A 19,576-nucleotide genomic window follows, 5' to 3' on the forward strand; every position below is an offset into this window, starting at 1 on the left:
ATCCACCCATACATCCATCCTTCATCCATCCACCCTTTCATCCTTCCATCCATACATCCATCCTCCCTTTCATTATTCCATCCATATATCCATCCACCCTTTCATCCATACATCCATCCTTCATCCACCCACCCTTTCATCCATCCATCCACTCATCATTTATCCATGCAACCTTTTATCCATCCATACATCCATCATCCATCCACCCTTTCATCCTTCCATCCATACATCCATCCTTTACCTATCCACCCGTCCATCCATCCACTCATCATTCTTCCACCCACCTTTTCACACATCCATCCATCATTCATCAATGCAACCTTTTATCCATCCATCCATCCATATATCCATCCTTCATCCATCCACCCTTTCATCCATACATCCATCCTTTATCCATCCACCCTTTCATTATTCCATCCATATATCCATCCACCCTTTCATCCATACATCCATCCTTCATCCACCCACCCTTTCATCCATCCATCCACCCATCCATCATTCATCCCCCACCTTTTCACACATCCATCCATCATTCATCCATGCTACCTTTTATCCATCCATACATCCTTCATCCATCCACCTTTTCATCCTTCCGTCCATACATCCATCCTTTACCTATCCACCCGTCCATCCATCCACCCATCATTCTTCCAGCCACCTTTTCACACATCCATCCATCATTCATCCAGGCAACCTTTTATCCATCCATCCTTCCATACATCCATCCTTCATCCATCCACCCTTTCATCCTTCCATCCATACATCCATCCTTCATCCATCGAACCTTTCATTAATCCATCCACCCTTTCATTATTCCATCCATATATCCATCCACCCTTTCATCTATACTTCCATCCTTCATCCACCCACCCTTTCATCCATCCATCATTCATCCCCCACCTTTTGAAACATCCATCCATGCATCCATCATTCATCCATGCAACCGTTTATCCATCCATACATCCATCCTTCATCCATCGATCCACACTTTCATCCTTCCGTCCTTCCATCCATCCTTCATCCATCCACCCTTACATCCATCCATTCACCCATCACTCATCCACCCACCTTTTCACAAATCCATCCATCATTCATCCATGCAACCTTTTATCCATCCATACATCCATCCCTCATCCATCTACCCTTTCATCCTTCCATCCACCCTTTCATCCATCCATCCTCCATCCACCCACCTTTTCACACATCCATCCATCCTTCATACTTCCATCCACCCTTTCATCTTTACATCCATCCACTCATCATTCATCCACCCACCTTTTCACACATCCGTCCACCCTTTCATCCTTCCATCCGTCCATCCATACAGCCATCCACCCTTTCATCCATCCATCCATACATCCTTCATCCGTCCACCCTTTCATCCATCCATCCACCCATCATTCATTCACCCACCTTGTCTGCGCCTCTCTCATGGGGGGTCAGTATCTCTCTGCTTCGTCTTCCTCTCTCATGGGAGGGCATCTCTGTGCCTCCCTGCTTGGGGGGGGGGGGGGGGGGGGTGGCAGCCGGCTGTGAAAACATCTCACCATGAAGAACAGACTCTCAGCCACATTTCTCCTGCACAGGCGCCAGGTATGAGGGCTCGTGGGACTTGAACCAATGATATGATTGTAATGTCCTTCTGCTGTCCTTCTGCTGTTTACTGTGTATTTGTAAAGCGCTCTGATACCTACGGGTTAAACAAGCGCTATATAAAACGTTAAAAGTAAAAATAAACCCACAGCTAAGTCAAAGGGCTACAGCCCCCCCCCCCCCCCCCCCCAGCTCCTGTATGTCAGCCTGGCTGAAGCAGCTTGGACACACACAAAGGCACACCAGAGTACTATCACAGGTCTTTAAAAGACCTTTACTTGTTAACGAGGCTTTGATGTTTTTCACACCTCGTGTGAATTAGGCGGCCTCCGCCTTGAGCACCCTCGATTAGCCCGACGCCAGGAACTGCACTCTGGCAGAATCTGCGACCCCCTTCCCAGGACTCCACGACCCCCCTGGGGGTCGCGCCCCACAGATTGAAGACCTCTGTATTAGAGTATAGACTTGAAGCCCCGCCTTCTTTCCGCCTATGTTTTCCATTGGCTTGTGTCATTGTCCTTTGTAAACGCTGGCTTCTGATTTGTTAATAGGCTTGTTAGACCCTCCTTAGTACCACCTTGCAGCAGTCAAGGTGTTAATGAGTTTCTGGTACTGCCGGCAGGACCTGCTGTCTTTCAAAATGCTTTCCTGCAATTATGCTTTCTTGCAACATTTAGAGAGCCACGCTTGCTTTCACTTTCATTTCGTACACATGATTTGTTTATGTCTACATGGGTCAACTTACCTGGATCTGCAAAGTTTCTGCACTTAAAAAAAGGCAGTCGCACGCCTTTAAGCTATTAGCATTGTAAATGGCAATGCCTTTTATTTATGTTTTAAAAACACACATAAATTAAAGGCGTCATTTACACTGCAATAGCTCACATTCGCGTAAATGCGAGACCTATTGCATGGGTTACCCTGCTTTAATCTCCTTGCTCTTTTCGTTGTGCCTTACTTTGATAGCATCGTGCCTTCTATTATCCCTTCCATAAAACATGGCCATCATTATGTGCCTTATTATTTCAAAAACGTCGGCGCTACTCTTATTTGAACTGAAAATAAAATCTCGATTTTATCCCAAGTCGAATTAATTACACTGTGCGCAAGCGCTGTACTGCAATATTTGACAGGAACGACAGAGACACTCAAGCACGACACGCAGCTATGCTGCGCATGCGCACTGCGGACAAGCGGAACGGGTTGCAATGGGAACCCAATGCGCACGTCACTTGTGACTGGGCGGCGCGTTGCTCGTGTTACTCCCTTTCCTGTCGGCACTGAGCAGGGAGCCGGTGTGTGGTTCCGTGTGTGTTACAGCCATGCCGACTGTCAGCGTGAAGCGGGACTTGCTGTTTGAGTCGCTCGGCCGGACTTACAGTAAGTGTGAGATGGGGTGGCTTTTGTGACACTTTGCAGGTGGCAGCGAGACAGGGCTTCTGGCACAACAGGAGCGCATGTGAGCCGTATGAGGGATCCTTCACCCTGGCTCACTCCGAAAGCCTCCCCTTCCCCGCAGTGTTTTGGGGTGTGGTAAAGAGAGAGAGTGCTCCAGACAGCCTCAGCGGTGTCCTTGTATGTTGGGGCGCTGCTGTTGTTTCGCTCAAGTGTTTTAGAGGCAGGAGCCAGACGTAAACAGTGGTGTCCGGGTTAGCTGGATAGAGACCCAGGCACCGATTGTAATGAGATTGCATCATTCGTAGCGCTGGGACTAGTACTGGCACAGGCTTTCCCAGTCATTGATGTCTGGACACCCCCTTTAGCTTACTGTTTTCCAGCTCAACTCAGCATCCTCGATTAGCAATAGGACCTACATAGTTGTGTATTTGTTTGTGGTTAATACATAGTGCTTAACCCCTAAATAATCCAAGTTTATGAGATTGGTAGTCACATACCTGCTAGGCAATTCCGTCCTTGCAGTTTGCTGGCGTGAGGCATCTTGTCTCGTGGGGTAAAATACTTTGGTTGTGATTTATTTATGTTTCTGCTTTGTGAAGCCTATGATACAGTATATATCTCTAACTGGCGCTGGAAGCAGTCTAGCCGAGGAGGGGAAAATATTTTCTTTATTCATTAACGAAGGCAAAGCAGGTGTCTGCAACAACATAGTTGCCAACATTTGAAACAATTTCCATGGACACTTTGCAGCGCAGCTATCGATGAATTTCTCTAAAATTTACCATACCCACTGCCCCAAAACTCCGCCCTACCCATATAATTATCATAATTGAACTCCTCCCGCTTATGATAGTGCATTTTTTGGGGTCTACTCAATAAAGACAGAATTGCAGGGAATTGAGATGGGAATTTTAAAGGTAAGGCCAAAGTAGCTGAGTTGGAAACATTCTCCCATTCATCTGCTTTGGAGACTTTTTCCAACTCTGCTACTTTGGCCTAAAGTTTGACATTCTCATTGCAATTGCCGGACTGTCCCAGAATAGTGAATTACCAAGACAGTCTCCAACTTGTCGGGACTGTCCCGGCAAAAGCTGGACAGTTGGCAGCTATGCAACAGTATTGATTTTCTTTGAAATAGCTGGTCATCTGTAATCACTCATAGATTTTTAGCATGAGTAGTGTGGGAAGAGGTGCTTTCAGATTCATCAGACATATTCCGTGGTCTGTGACCAACTACCAAACAAAGAAATCTCAGTCTTATCACTGTTCAGCTTGAGGTGATTAGCCATCATCCAGTGTGCTGTCATATAGTTGACGAAGTTGACGTTGGTGTCCTTTATGTTCTTTTGAGATGGAAACAGTTATTTGCATATCTTCTACATGTGATATGAGGGCAATCTCAAAGGGTTTTACCATTGTAGTCAGGTGAGTCACGTAAATATTGAACAAATTAGGGGTCAGGAAAAACCCCTGAGGTAGTCCACATTTAGAAGATAATTTTTCAGATCTAAAGGGGATGATAGAAAATTATTGGACAGAGAAGACTGAAAGCCTGCCACAAGCCATACTACAAATTCCTAGGTTAGTGAGCCAATCGATTAGCACCGGATGGGATACAGTGTTGATGGCCTTCGAAGGTTCCAGAAGGAGCAGTGCTTCTGATCTTCCCTGATCTAATATCATACAGACTTCATGGGTCATAGCTAGGAGTACTGTCTCTGTGCTACGACCTGGTCTGAATCCAGATTAGGTAGGGTCCAACAGATGCTTAACCTATATGTAAGTAGATATGTGTCTGTTAATAGCCTTTTCAGTTATTGTGGGTAGAAGAGGCAGAAGGGTGTTAGACCTGGCACCTTGGCGTGAGTTTCCCTTCCACTTTTTGCTGTTGTGCCTCAGATGTTTTGCTGGTGTCCGCTACTCAGGGCACTGCGCCACGGCCAACCCGTGCCGCAGTGCAAGTGCTCCCTACTGAAAATTGTACATGTGATTGATGTCCATGATTGGTTCATTGGATTTACTGTTAGTCCCTAGTAAAGTGCACCAGGAGTGCCAGGGCTTGTAAATGCCAAAACTGCTAGTGGGCCTGCAGCGCTGGTTGCGCCACCCACAGAAGCAGCCTTAAAATGTGTCTAGGGTCTGCCATTGCAGAACCTGCGTGCAGTCTGGTACTGTCATGCTGGCTGGGCAAGTGCACCCACTTGCCAGCCTCTAAACCTTCCCTTAACTTCATATCAGTCACCCCTATGGTAGGCCTGAGGGCAGGGTGCATTGTAAGTGTAAGGTAGGACAAGCCCTGATGTGTGTGGCATGTCCTAGTAGTGAATTACAACCAAATTCGTTTTTCACTATTGTAAGGCTACCTGCTTCCTTTAGGCCAGAATGGGCTGCTGGAATTATTACACTCTATAATCCCAGCAGGCTCAGGGAACATGGTAGAGAGTCATGTTTAGTATGCCTGAACTCAGAATAATAAAGTACTTCTTTTAGTAAAGTTTATTTTAATATCCTGGGTTTGCAAATGCTACTTTTAGAAAGTTAGCATTTGCTTGCTTAACCACTTCAGCCCGCCTCTGCTCTTGTGTGTATCTGACTGTCTGAGTGTGTGAGTGACAGGGCTGGGAGTTGACAGGTTGTGAATAGCAAGATGACACCTTAGTGGGTGGTGGGAGTTTCCCCTGAGTGATGCATCAGGATGTGCTCTGCCTCCACAATACTGGCTCCGCCCCCCTGGGGAGCGACTGATGACTCAGCCTGCACCTGGCCCAGGAAGGACCGAAGCTTGTCAACAAAGTGCTCAAGCTGCCCCTGTCTTCACAATGCCGGCTCCGCCCCCCTGGGGAGCGGCTGATGTGCCTGCCCTCACACTGAATGCAGAAGCAGAAGTACCCACCACAAGTGCTCAGGGACTGAGAACAGTTATGCAAAGGCCCCCCTGGCCTGTAAGAACAAAAGAAACTGGGTATAAAAGTAGGAGCCCTGCTCCTTGTAAATTAGATCCAGTTTGCGCAAAGAAGAAGCTCTGCCTGAAAAGAAGGACCCTGGAAGCTGCATGGAGAAGTACTGACTCTGATCCCAAGAGACTGGCCTGTGGTGGGTGCCTTGCTGCTGAAGGAGAGCAGGAGAAGAAAGACTGAAAGACTTTGCTTTTATTCAACTTGTGCCAAACTTTTACCAAGATCTCCAAGGGCTTGCTGTGAACTTGCCCCCTGACCAGCGCCCCAGGAACAGTGGGCGCTACCCTGGAAGAGAAAGCTGCTGTGAGTCGTGCATCTGTCCTGCACCACTACTGAGGAGAAGCGGAGTGCGCCGTGAGAGAATCGCTGTGCCCTCTGAAAGGCTCTTGGCACCCCCGTCCAGCCGAGCACCGCAACTGCTACCTGGCAGGCCCCAGCTGACATCGCCGGGACCAGCCTCGCTGGCCCCAGCACCGTGCCTGTCGCCTGCCTAACTGCGGTCTGCACCGCAAGAACGGACCCTGCCTTGTGCCTGCCTGCTTCACAGGAGAAGAAGTCGCCCTGAAGCCCCAGCCGCCGCCGTTTGCAAGCTGCAGCGGCGTGGGGAGAGAAGGACGACCCGCTGTGCGCTCAGAGGCTGTGTTCGCGCCTCACACTGCTGTCCGGGGCCCTGCCCCCCCTCTTGCCAGGCCGGGAGCACCTCGGCGGAAGATCTGACCCCCACCACAACGCCGCCCTCCTGAGCCGAGCCGCCGCTCGGATCGACCGAGGAAGACACAGCGACGAGGGACCTACGATCAACCCCGGCATCGTCCGCCCCGGACCCCCGCCTTCAAGGATTAAAGGTACTGTTGTTGCTAAAGTGCGCAGCGCTCTGGACACGGAGTCCATGAGGCGCGCATCCCTCGTCCCCTGCTGGCCCCCGCTCTGTGCGCTCTGAGCTGCGAGACTCTGGGAAGCCGTCCCGCAGCCCAGTTCGAGACGCACTGCCAGCGGAACGCCTCTCAGCTTACGAGGTGCCCTAACGCCCTAAGGGGAGTCGGTACTCTGCCAACCTTGCCCCATCCTTGAAGGGCCCCTTCCCTGAGAGTGCCACATTCGAAGGTCCGCTCTTTGGCTGCCAAACCCTGTGCGCTAAGAATTGTGCGCCTGTAACGGTGACTGGGAGGCCGGTACGCCTCCTCTCGGCCATCGGAGTGAACGCCGCGCTCCCCTGCTCACGCGGAAGGCGTGAGGGTTGATAGGGACTTGCATCCAAAGCCGGGTACAGCGCCCAGAAGCCCTAGAAAGCGCTGTACTGTCCTGGAACGGGGTAAAAGACCCCAAAGATCGCATTCAGGAACTGTGACACTCTTTTTGAAGGGTAAAGACTGCTTTTGATTACAAACTGAACAAGAACTGGGGTATATGTCGAAGAGTAAACTGGAATCCTGAAAAATAACCTGAACAACTGTATTTACAAGCCTGCTTGAAATTATATAAAGAATATATATTTTTACAAAATACAGTTTGGTGTCATTGTGTGGTGGGTTGGTGGTGATGGTGTAATATTGCAAATGTTTAACCCTATGTGCCCCAGAGATTAGCCTAAGACTGCTTAAGCCACACTACCTAGAGGGTAAGCAGAGGTTGTCTTGAAGGTAACCCTCAGCCCTGACGAGGAAGAGAGAGTCCCTGCTTGTCGCCAGTGCTGCACTGCGCCAACGAGAGACTCCCCCTTCCTACATTGGACGCAGCGGTGAGGATCGCAAATTTACATTTGCAGTGTTTTACCTTAGCTACTGACCATTGCATAGTGATTACAGTCCAGTAACTTAGCCACAGACTTTTTTGTTTTTTAATTTTGCCAAGAGAAGATCCCTAGTGTTGAAATCATGCCAGGCACAAACAGCCTTGATGGGGCGGAATCCACGACCTCTGGTGTGTTGGAGATAGAATGGGACGCCTCAAAGTTGGATGACTACAAGAAAAAAGAACTATGGAGCTTTATTAAGAAATTCAAGGTTCCACATGCAGGGTGCAAAAACAAGGATGATTACCACAGAGCCCTGAAAGCCTGGATTGAATCAAGGGAGTCACCTGAGGATATTGTGGTACCTGACAGAGTGGAGAGCGTCCATAGCTTTGGCAGAGGCCTGTCGCCAGAGGAGCTGGCAGACAGGAAGGCAACCAGGGATCATGAAATGAAGCTGGCAGAATTAAACTTGAAGGGCCAACTGGAGCGTGAGAGCAAAAGAATGGCTCTGGAAAATCGAAAACTCCAAATGGAGCATGAAGTGAAAATGAGGGAGATAAATCTAAAGGAGAAAAGTTTGGAGAACCCTCCCTCTGGTGGCAGCGCAACGCCGGTGCAGGTAGAGTCTAGAGTGCACATCCCCAAAGATGTAGTAAAGGAGTTCTTTAAGGGGGATGACATAGGACAGTGGTTTAGGGCATATGAGGTAGCCATGTCCTCCCACCGGGTCCCTGACAAGGATTGGGGAGCAGGGTTGTGGGGAAGGTTCCTTAGCGAAGGGCGGGACACCCTGCTAGATTTGCCCACTGAAAACCAGAGATCCTATCCCCATATGAAAGAAGCTTTAATGACCAGGTATGGGCTTACCCCTGAAATGTATAGACAGAAGTTTAGGGGGTGTACTAAGCGGCCTGGGAATACGTATGTGGAGTATGTGACTTTTTTTTGCAGAGCACTGGATGGTTGGGTGAAGGGTAACAAAGTGAATGATTTTCAAGGTCTCTTTGATTTAATTGCATGGGAGCACTTGTCTGATCACTGTTTTCCTGAGTTACGCCAGCACCTGATAGATAGCAAGCTGTCCAACCCGAGGAAGCTTGCTGAGGAGGCGGACCGCTGGCTCAGCACCAGGGTCCACAAGGGTCCAGTGGGAGACTCCGCCAAGGGTGGGCAGGGTCCCCAGCAGAAGAGTGGGGGGGACTAGGGAAAACAGAAAGGGTTCCAAAAAGGCCCCCAAAGTAATCCCCAAGGGGACCAGCAGAAAGGTTCTCAGCCTCCCCCACCCCCAAAGCAGAATGGGGCCCCGACAGGTAGACCTGTTCCAAAGGGGCCCTTCAATTGTTTCAAATGTGGTGACCCGGGGCACATATCCAGTGACCCCAAGTGTCGCCTGTTTGGAAAACCAGCACCCACTGGTGCTCCGCCCCGACAAGTGACTAGTGTTCACTTAGGAGAAGAAGTGATGGTCCCGGGGGGTGGAGATCCTGTTCAGATGACCCTATTCTCACTAGGAGACAGTGAAATGGTCCCTACAAACTACCTGCCCTCTAACACTAAGAAATATGGGCAGGTGGTTACCATCAATGGTAAGAAAGCTGAGGCTCTTAGAGACACAGGAGCCAGTGTGACTGCAGTGAGGCATCACCTGGTGTCTCAGGAGCAGGTTGTACCCCATGCCTACTGTAGGGTTGTCAATGCTGACAATTCAGAGAGTCAGTGTCCGATGGCTCAAGTTCCCTTCGAGTGGGGGGGGGTCTCTGGTACTCTGCAGGTCTGTGTGAGAGAAGCCATGCCTGTAGACTGTTTGCTAGGGAATGACTTGGAGCACTCCCCTTGGGAAAAGGTGGAGAAGACGACTCACCTGAAGATGGTGGGTCTACCTGACTGGGCGTGCATGACCACCCGGTCAATGGCAGCCAGTAGGGGTGATCAAGAGGTCCTAGGGCCTGAAGGAGTGGCTCAGGAACCGGCCTTAGGGAGAAGGCGCAGGGGGCGCGGGAAACCGGCCCCTGAAGTTCCCACGGTCCAGGAGGAAGCAGACCTTGAGGGGGATGCCCTGGAGCCTACTGGGGAACAGATTGCTGAACTGGGGGACCTGCTTGAGCTGACCCATTGGCAGCAAGAAGGAGGACCCTCCAGGGAGGAATTCTGCAGGGAGCAGAAAGAATGCCCTTCTCTCGTGGGTATGCGGCAGCAGGCTGCAGACCAGGCCAATGGTGTTCAGGCCAAAACACATTATGTGTACTGGGAGAATGACCTCCTGTATTCAGAGCCTAAGGCTGCTGAACCTGGGTCAGCCCGTGTGCTGGTGGTACCCCAGAAGTTCAGAGCCTTCCTACTGGGTCTGGCTCACGATGTGCCTTTAGCAGGACATTTGGGGATGGACAAGACCTATGACAGGCTTGTCACCCACTTTTACTGGCCCCAAATGCACAAGAGCTCAGATGCTCATTGTAGGACCTGTCCAACTTGCCAGGCAAGTGGGAAGAGCGGAGGGAAGAACAAGGCTCCCCTCCAACCCTTCCCTGTGGTCGGTACTCCATTCCAACGAGTGGGTATTGACATTGTTGGGCCTCTGGACCCCAAGACAGCCATGGGCAACAGGTTCATCCTGGTCTTGGTGGATCATGCCACCCGGTACCCTGAAGCCATCCCTCTGAGGTCAGTGACGGCCCCCGTGGTGGGGCGTGCACTGATGGGAATTTTCTCACGAGTAGGATTCCCTCTAGAGGTGGTGAGCGACAGGGGGACCAACCTCATATCCAAGTATATGAAGTCCCTTTGGCAAGAGTGTGGTGTAACCTACAAATTCACCACACCTTACCATCCCCAAGGAAACGGGTTGGTTGAGAGATTCAACCGAACCCTGAAGGGCATGATCATGGGCCTGGAAGGTCCAATGAGGCGTAAGTGGGACGTCCTCTTGCCATGCCTGCTCTTTGCATACCGCGAGGTACCACAGAAGTCCCTAGGGTTCAGCCCCTTTGAACTGCTGTATGGTCACCCCGTGAGAAGACCACTGAGTTTGGTAAAGGAAGGCTGGGAGCAATCTCCCAGGAAACCTCCCCAGAATGTATATAGCTACATGCTGGCCTTCAGAAACCAAACCAGGCGCTTCAGACAACTTGCTGAGGCAAATCTGGAAGCCAGCCAGGAGGAAATGAAGCGGTGGTACGACCAGAATGCCACTCTGGTAGAGCTTCATCCTGGACAAGAGGTGTATGTCTTGGCCCCAGTGGAACCCTGTGCACTTCAGGATAAGTGGACAGGACCATTTGAGGTCGTGGAGCGCAAGAGCCCAGTGACATACTTGGTGGACATGAAGACGCCCAGGAACCCTTTAAGGGTCCTACATGTCAACCGCCTCAAGCCCCACTTGAGAAGGTCCGAAGTGGGCATGTTGTTGGCAACTGATGATGGAATGGAGGAGGAGTCGGAGCCTCTCCCTGACCTCTTAGTGGCCTGTGAGAAAGATGGGTCAGTGGATGGAGTTCACCTCTCACCCACCCTGACCGCTGAACAACAGGAAGACTGCCGCCAGTTGCTGGGGCAGTTTCCAGATCTGTTCTCCCTGGTTCCTAGTGTCACAGATTGGTGCGTCCATGATGTGGACACAGGAGACAGCTTACCTGTGAAGCATAAGGCTTACAGAGTGACTGACAGGGTCAGGGCCTGCATCAAGGAGGAGGTCTCCAAGATGCTTGCCCTTGGGGTGGTTGAGTCTTCCAGCAGTCCTTGGTCCAGCCCCGTGGTCTTGGTCCCAAAGGCTGCTGCGCCGGGAGCCACACCTGAACTCCGGTTCTGTGTGGACTACAGAGGACTCAATTCAGTCACCAAGACTGACGCGCACCCCATCCCCAGAGCTGATGAGCTCATTGATCGGCTAGGGGCTGCCCGGTTCCTCAGCACGTTTGATTTAACGTCTGGGTACTGGCAGATCGCCTTGACCGATGGGGCAAAGGAGAGGTCAGTATTCTCTACACCAGATGGGCATTTCCAGTTCCGGGTTATGCCATTTGGAATGAAGAATGCCCCTGCCACCTTTCAGAGATTGGTCAACCAGGTGTTGGCTGGGCTGGATGAGTTCAGTGCCGCCTACCTGGATGACATCGCGGTGTTCAGTGGCACCTGGCCAGAACACCTGCGACACCTCTGGGAAGTGTTGATGGCCCTGCGCAAGGCAGGCCTCACAATCAAGGCAAGCAAGTGCCAGATTGGGCAGGGTTCAGTGGTGTACTTGGGACACCAAGTGGGGAGTGGCAAGGTGGCACCCTTGCAACCCAAAATTGAGACCATCCTGGCTTGGGAACCCCCCAAGACCCAGACTGCAGTGAGAGCCTTCCTGGGGCTCACTGGGTATTACAGGAGGTTTGTCAAGGGCTATGGCACAATTGTGACCCCCTTGACAGAGCTGACTTCTAAGAAGCAGCCCAGGAATGTGATTTGGACTGACACCTGTCAGAAGGCTTTTGACACCCTGAAGACTGCCATGTGCACGGCGCCCGTGCTTCTGGCTCCTGATTTCTCCAAGGAATTCATAGTGCAAACAGACGCTTCAGAGCATGGTGTAGGGGCTGTTCTCTCACAGATGACTGAGGAGGGCTGGGACCAACCTGTAGCCTTCATCAGTAGGAGGTTACTTCCACGGGAAAGTAGGTGGAGTGCAATAGAGCGAGAAGCATTTGCTGTGGTCTGGGCGCTGAAGAAGCTAAGACCCTACTTGTTTGGGTCTCACTTCCGGGTTCAGACAGACCACAGGCCCCTCAGATGGTTGATGCAAATGAGGGGTGAGAACCCAAAACTGTTGAGGTGGTCCATCTCCCTACAGGGTATGGACTTTACGGTGGAACACCGCCCTGGCACAGATCACGCCAATGCTGATGGTCTGTCCATATTTTTCCGCCTTAGTGATGTGGAACTCCCTGGGGAAGGGTAGTTCCCCCCACATTTCAGCTGGAGGGGACACGTGTTAGACCTGGCACCTTGGCGTGAGTTTCCCTTCCACTTTTTGCTGTTGTGCCTCAGATGTTTTGCTGGTGTCCGCTACTCAGGGCACTGCGCCACGGCCAACCCGTGCCGCAGTGCAAGTGCTCCCTACTGAAAATTGTACATGTGATTGATGTCCATGATTGGTTCATTGGATTTACTGTTAGTCCCTAGTAAAGTGCACCAGGAGTGCCAGGGCTTGTAAATGCCAATACTGCTAGTGGGCCTGCAGCGCTGGTTGCGCCACCCACAGAAGCAGCCTTAAAATGTGTCTAGGGTCTGCCATTGCAGAACCTGCGTGCAGTCTGGTCTGGTACTGTCATGCTGGCTGGGCATGTGCACCCACTTGCCAGCCTCTAAACCTTCCCTTAACTTCATATCAGTCACCCCTATGGTAGGCCTGAGGGCAGGGTGCATTGTAAGTGTAAGGTAGGACAAGCCCTGATGTGTGTGGCATGTCCTAGTAGTGAATTACAACCAAATTCGTTTTTCACTATTGTAAGGCTACCTGCTTCCTTTAGGCCAGAATGGGCTGCTGGAATTATTACACTCTATAATCCCAGCAGGCTCAGGGAACATGGTAGAGAGTCATGTTTAGTATGCCTGAACTCAGAATAATAAAGTACTTCTTTTAGTAAAGTTTATTTTAATATCCTGGGTTTGCAAATGCTACTTTTAGAAAGTTAGCATTTGCTTGCTTAACCATTTCAGCCCGCCTCTGCTCTTGTGTGTATCTGACTGTCTGAGTGTGTGAGTGACAGGGCTGGGAGTTGACAGGTTGTGAATAGCAAGATGACACTTTAGTGGGTGGTGGGAGTTTTCCCTGAGTGATGCATCAGGATGTGCTCTGCCTCCACAATACTGGCTCCGCCCCCCTGGGGAGCGACTGATGACTCAGCCTGCACCTGGCCCAGGAAGGACCGAAGCTTGTCAACAAAGTGCTCAAGCTGCCCCTGTCTTCACAATGCCGGCTCCGCCCCCCTGGGGAGCGGCTGATGTGCCTGCCCTCACACTGAATGCAGAAGCAGAAGTACCCACCACAAGTGCTCAGGGACTGAGAACAGTTATGCAAAGGCCCCCCTGGCCTGTAAGAACAAAAGAAACTGGGTATAAAAGTAGGAGCCCTGCTCCTTGTAAATTAGATCCAGTTTGCGCAAAGAAGAAGCTCTGCCTGAAAAGAAGGACCCTGGAAGCTGCATGGAGAAGTACTGACTCTGATCCCAAGAGACTGGCCTGTGGTGGGTGCCTTGCTGCTGAAGGAGAGCAGGAGAAGAAAGACTTTGCTTTTATTCAACTTGTGCCAAACTTTTACCAAGATCTCCAAGGGCTTGCTGTGAACTTGCCCCCTGACCAGCGCCCCAGGAACAGTGGGCGCTACCCTGGAAGAGAAAGCTGCTGTGAGTCGTGCATCTGTCCTGCACCACTACTGAGGAGAAGCGGAGTGCGCCGTGAGAGAATCGCTGTGCCCTCTGAAAGGCTCTTGGCACCCCCGTCCAGCCGAGCACCGCAACTGCTACCTGGCAGGCCCCAGCTGACATCGCCAGGACCAGCCTCGCTGGCCCCAGCACCGTGCCTGTCGCCTGCCTAACTGCGGTCTGCACCGCAAGAACGGACCCTGCCTTGTGCCTGCCTGCTTCACAGGAGAAGAAGTCGCCCTGAAGCCCCAGCCGCCGCTGTTTGCAAGCTGCAGCGGCGTGGGGAGAGAAGGACGACCGGCTGTGCGCTCAGAGGCTGTGTTCGCGCCTCACACTGCTGTCCGGGGCCCTGCCCCCCCTCTTGCCAGGCCGGGAGCACCTCGTCGGAAGATCTGACCCCCACCGCAACGCCGCCCTCCTGAGCCGAGCCGCCGCTCGGATCGACCGAGGAAGACACCGCGACGAGGGACCTACGATCAACCCCGGCATCGTCCGCCCCGGACCCCCGCCTTCAAGGATTAAAGGTACTGTTGTTGCTAAAGTGCGCCGCGCTCTGGACACGGAGTCCGTGAGGCGCGCACCCCTCGTCCCCTGCTGGCCCCCGCTCTGTGCGCTCTGAGCTGCGAGACTCCGGGAAGCCGTCCCGCAGCCCAGTTCGAGACGCACTGCCAGCGGAACGCCTCTCAGCTTACGAGGTGCCCTAACGCCCTAAGGGGAGTCGGTACTCTGCCAACCTTGCCCCATCCTTGAAGGGCCCCTTCCCTGAGAGTGCCACATTCGAAGGTCCGCTCTTTGGCTGCCAAACCCTGTGCGCTAAGAATTGTGCGCCTGTAACGGTGACTGGGAGGCCGGTACGCCTCCTCTCGGCCATCGGAGTGAACGCCGCGCACCCCTGCTCAAGCGGAAGGCGTGAGGGTTGATAGGGACTTGCATCCAAAGCCGGGTACAGCGCCCAGAAGCCCTAGAAAGCGCTGTACTGTCCTGGAACGGGGTAAAAGACCCCAAAGATCGCATTCAGGAACTGTGACACTCTTTTTGAAGGGTAAAGACTGCTTTTGATTACAAACTGAACAAGAACTGTGGTATATGTCGAAGAGTAAACTGGAATCCTGAAAAATAACCTGAAAGACTGTATTTACAAGCCTGCTTGAAATTATATAAAGAATATATATTTTTACAAAATACAGTTTGGTGTCATTGTGTGGTGGGTTGGTGGTGATGGTGTAATATTGCAAATGTTTAACCCTATGTGCCCCAGAGATTAGCCTAAGACTGCTTAAGCCACACATACCTAGAGGGTAAGCAGAGGTTGTTTTGAAGGTAACCCTCAGCCCTGACGAGGAAGAGAGAGTCCCTGCTTGTCGCCAGTGCTGCACTGCGCCAACAAGAGACTCCCCCTTCCTACAAAGGGAAATTGACATAAAGTTGACAAGGTTAATAGGATCGTCTTTGGCCTTTTTCAGAAAGGGGTGGTAGAGGTGCTCTTCCAGGTATTAAGACATATTCCTGCTTTAAGGGAAAGTGTAGTAAATGAAGTAATGAGGCCAATAGAAGAATATAAGGCATTTATTATGCACTACAGAGAATAACTGGTGTTCCCATCAGAAAGCAGAGAGCTAACTGACTAGGCAGAACACAGTAGAAAATGACATCAGGAAAATGGAATGTCTGACTTAAAGGGGTACAGCAAAACATAAGTGCAGAGAATACAACATATCCTCTTCCCTTCGTATAGAAGAAGCAAAAAAAAAAAAAAAAAAAAAATGCTAAGCACATGCTCTTCGTTACAGAGAGAGACCTTACTTGCAAACAAAATCATGTAAGTAACCTGGAGGTCTTCTCACTCTCTGAGCTCTACCAACACCAACTTCCTTAGAAGGAACATCACCACCACACTCAGCCTTTTTGTACAGTGCCACACGCCTCAAGTTCCAACTCTCACCATTGAATAGAGTTACAAATCTTTTATGGACAGACCTGACTTTAAATGGTCCCCTGAACTTCGTCAACCCGACCCCAACTCGACCAGGTTTGACTTTCACCCAATCATTCACTGCAAATTTACAACTTCCAACCGGTTCACTCACAACATCAGGATTGTCAGGACCAACGTTTAGAAACTCTTTCATCCATGCAGCGACCAGCTTGGTACCAGCTGAACGTCCCCTCATGACACTAAAAGGAATCATTCCAGTCACACCATTTTCAGTAGTTCTGTAGGCCCAAACCAGGTCATTAACCAACCCTCTCACATCTGTCCTAGAAGAAATTGCCATCTGAATCGCACCTTTAACCATCCGGTTCGCCCTCTCGACTATTCCATTCCCCTGGGGGTTGTAAAGTGAGGTCCTTGAATGTGCAATGCCGCACTTTCTCAAGAAATTAGCCATCTCCAGGGAAGTCAATTGCGTCCCATTATCGGTGATAATTCTTGTTGGAAAACCTTCCTCTCTAAAAATGTCACTCAACACAGTAATAGTGTTGTTCGTAGTGATCTCCTTCATGAATTTAACCACTAACCACTTTGAAGAAATATCAACTACTACTAACCCAAACCTCATATCTTGACTCAACTGGTAAAACGGGCCAATGAAATCAAGACATATGGTGTGCCATGGACACCCTGGGTCTACTATTGAGCCACAACCAGCATGACTGCCGACTTTAAGCCTCTTCTCGCTCTCCAAGCAGTCTGTACATTTTTCCACCCACTGAGAGATTTCTAAGTCCATTCCGGGCCACCAAAAATTCTCCCTAACTCTCCTCTTGGTGAGGGACTGTCCTAGGTGACCCTCGTGGGCTAACTTAAATAGAGTAAACCTCACTTCCTGTGGGGGAATAAATTTATCTTCCATTAAAATCAAGAAGCCATCTTTGTCCAAGACAGACAGTTGTTCAAGAACCTTCAAATATGGGCGAAGTGCGGGGGATAAGCAACTCTCTCTCCTTGGACCCTTCACAATCAAGTCCTTCACTTCTCTCAACACCACGTCCTTAGCCATGGAGGTATTCCACAAACTCCTACTAATTGCTCCAGCACACATATCCACTACCTCATCCACAGCAGCCACAGACCCTTCTGAATTGAGTGATTCTACTCCCAACTTGTCTACCATCTCCCAAGGTAGTGGAAGTCTAGAGAGTCCATCAGCTTGGCAGTTCCTCCAACCTGGAATATACTCAACAGTGTACAGATACTCTTGAATCCTAGCAGCGAGTCTAGCTAACCTCGCAGAACCCTTGCCGGCTCCACCAGGTGAAAGGATTTTAACTAAGGGTTTGTGGTCAGTCAACAACGTAAACTTGAACCCCCACAAGTACATTCTATAATACTCACAACCCCACGCTGCGGCTAGAGCCTCCCGCTCGATTATAGAGTAATTCCTCTCAGCCGTTGTGAGTGTCCTTGAAGCAAAAGCTACAGTCTTGAGCCCAGACTCATGTACTTGAGCCAATACCGCACCAACACCCACAGCACTCGCATCCACGGTCAAGACTGACTTACGGTTGGTATCGAATGGTGTTAAAATACCTGCATCACAAATTTCAACTTTGATCTTTTTAAAACACTCTTCTTGTTCCACACCCCACACAAACTTGCATCCTTTCCTCAACAACACCTTAATCTTTTCAGTCTTCTCTGCAAAATCTCTTACAAACTTAGCATAGTACTCAATGAGGCCGAGAAACTACCTCAACTGATCTTTGTCGCACGGAGCTGGTGCATTCCTGATAGAGTCCAATAAATCTCTCTTGGGTTTTACCCCGTCAACAGATAGAGTATATGTAAGGTATTCAACTTCCTCCACTGCAAATTTACATTTCTCTTTTTTTAGAGTTAAACCAGCTTGTTCCATCCTCTCCAAAACAGTTTTTAAAAATCACATTGTGTTCTTCAACAGTCTCTCCAAATATCAGAACATCGTCCTGGAAATACACAATGTTGTTCACCCCCTTCAGTACAGCCCCCATCATTCTTTGAAACACTCCAGCTGCAGAGGCAAGTCCGAAAGGCATACGTGTGAATTGATATATTCCCTCAGTTGTTATGAAAGCTGTCAATGCCTTGGAGTCTTGATGTAGCTTTATTTGGTGATAAGCGCTGAGGAGATCCAGCTTAGAGAAGTACTTTCCCCCTTTTAGTGACAAAACTAACTCGTTGATGTTCGGTAACGGGAAGTTGTCTACTACAATGTTCTGGTTCAGGGTGCGAAGGTCCACATAAAAACGAAATTTTCCGTCAGATTTGGTTGTAATAACTACAGGAGAAATCCAGGGTGACGTTTCGATCTGTTCTATCACTCCCTGGTCCAGCATCTCCTTCAACATCTTCTTCACTTCCTCACGTGCAATAAATGGCACCTTCCTCACCCTGTGTTGCATAGGCACAGCATCATCACGCAGTACAATCTTATGCACATAACCTCTCAACTCTCCAATGTGCTCATCAAACAAACCATTCATCCCTTTAACTATTGAATCCGTGGTTATGCTATCTACCACCATCACCTGTTGTGCTGCCCTGGGATTAATGATTATACCGAGGTCATACTGTTGCCCCCACCCCAAAATCGCAGGACCTGATCTGGCTACATACACCTTCCCTTTAGCGGAACGGTCCTTAAATGATATTACACATACCATAAATCCAATAACATCTATACTCTCACCTTGATAACCACAAGGACTAATATCACTAGGCAATAGTTGCACGTCCTTCCAATTTTCCAAGTACATATCCTTGGGGATAATAGTCCACAATGACCCCGGATCAACCATTAACTGGATCACTATGTCATCAATAAGAAATTGAGCTTTGGGCCTGTATCTTCTACCGGGCTCATCTTCGCTCACACTATCCTCACCTAAACACAATATTTTGTTGGCACCCTCGACACCAAGAATGTCTCTCACTATTTCCCTGTTTTCCACAACAGCCACTTTATCGGCATTTGCTCCCCTACACATCTTGGAGAAATGTCCCTTCCTCCCACACTTTCTACAGACTTTATCAATGGCAAAGCATCTCCTGAAATCTGAGTTATGGAAAGTACTCCCGCACCTACTGCACATCCTCCCTTGAAATCTGTTCTTGTCATTGCCTGAAAACCCATTGTTGAATCTCCTCGGACCTCTCTCACTAAAATCTACACTTTTCTTGTTCACAGCAGCAACTTCATCATGTTCAACACAAGAAACTCCATTCCCTTGTACATTTTCCTTTACATTATCTTTTCTTTCCATCTTTCGATTCCTCAACTACTTTCGCTATATCGATGGCCATTTGCAAGGTAGGATTTTTTGCAGCCCACAGTTTTTCCTGCATCTTTTTATTTCGACATTGTACTATCAACTGATCTCGTATCATTTCGTCTCTTATCTCGCCAAAATTACATTTAATGGACAGCTCACGTAACCTAGCCACAAATTGGTCTACTGATTCCTCATTCCTTTGGGGTTGAGTGTAAAATTTATGTCTCGCCATAACAATA

At 49.8% G+C, this 19,576-nt stretch overlaps 1 protein-coding gene across 1 annotated transcript in view; it reads left to right on the plus strand.

Moving 5' to 3' along the window:
* Positions 1–2,816: 2,816 nt before the first annotated feature.
* The window catches only part of FARSB (phenylalanyl-tRNA synthetase subunit beta), a 334,706-nt gene continuing 317,946 nt past the window's right edge, over positions 2,817–19,576 (plus strand). The window contains exon 1 of the mRNA XM_086943878.1: positions 2,817–2,973. Coding sequence (XP_086800004.1) covers positions 2,916–2,973 — 58 coding nt within the window. The 5' untranslated portion in view covers positions 2,817–2,915. The remainder of the gene's footprint in view (positions 2,974–19,576) is intronic.

Source organism: Lissotriton vulgaris, chromosome 11 (assembly GCF_964263255.1).
Source record: "Lissotriton vulgaris chromosome 11, aLisVul1.2, whole genome shotgun sequence".
In the NCBI taxonomy this organism is placed as follows: Eukaryota; Metazoa; Chordata; class Amphibia; order Caudata; family Salamandridae; genus Lissotriton; species Lissotriton vulgaris.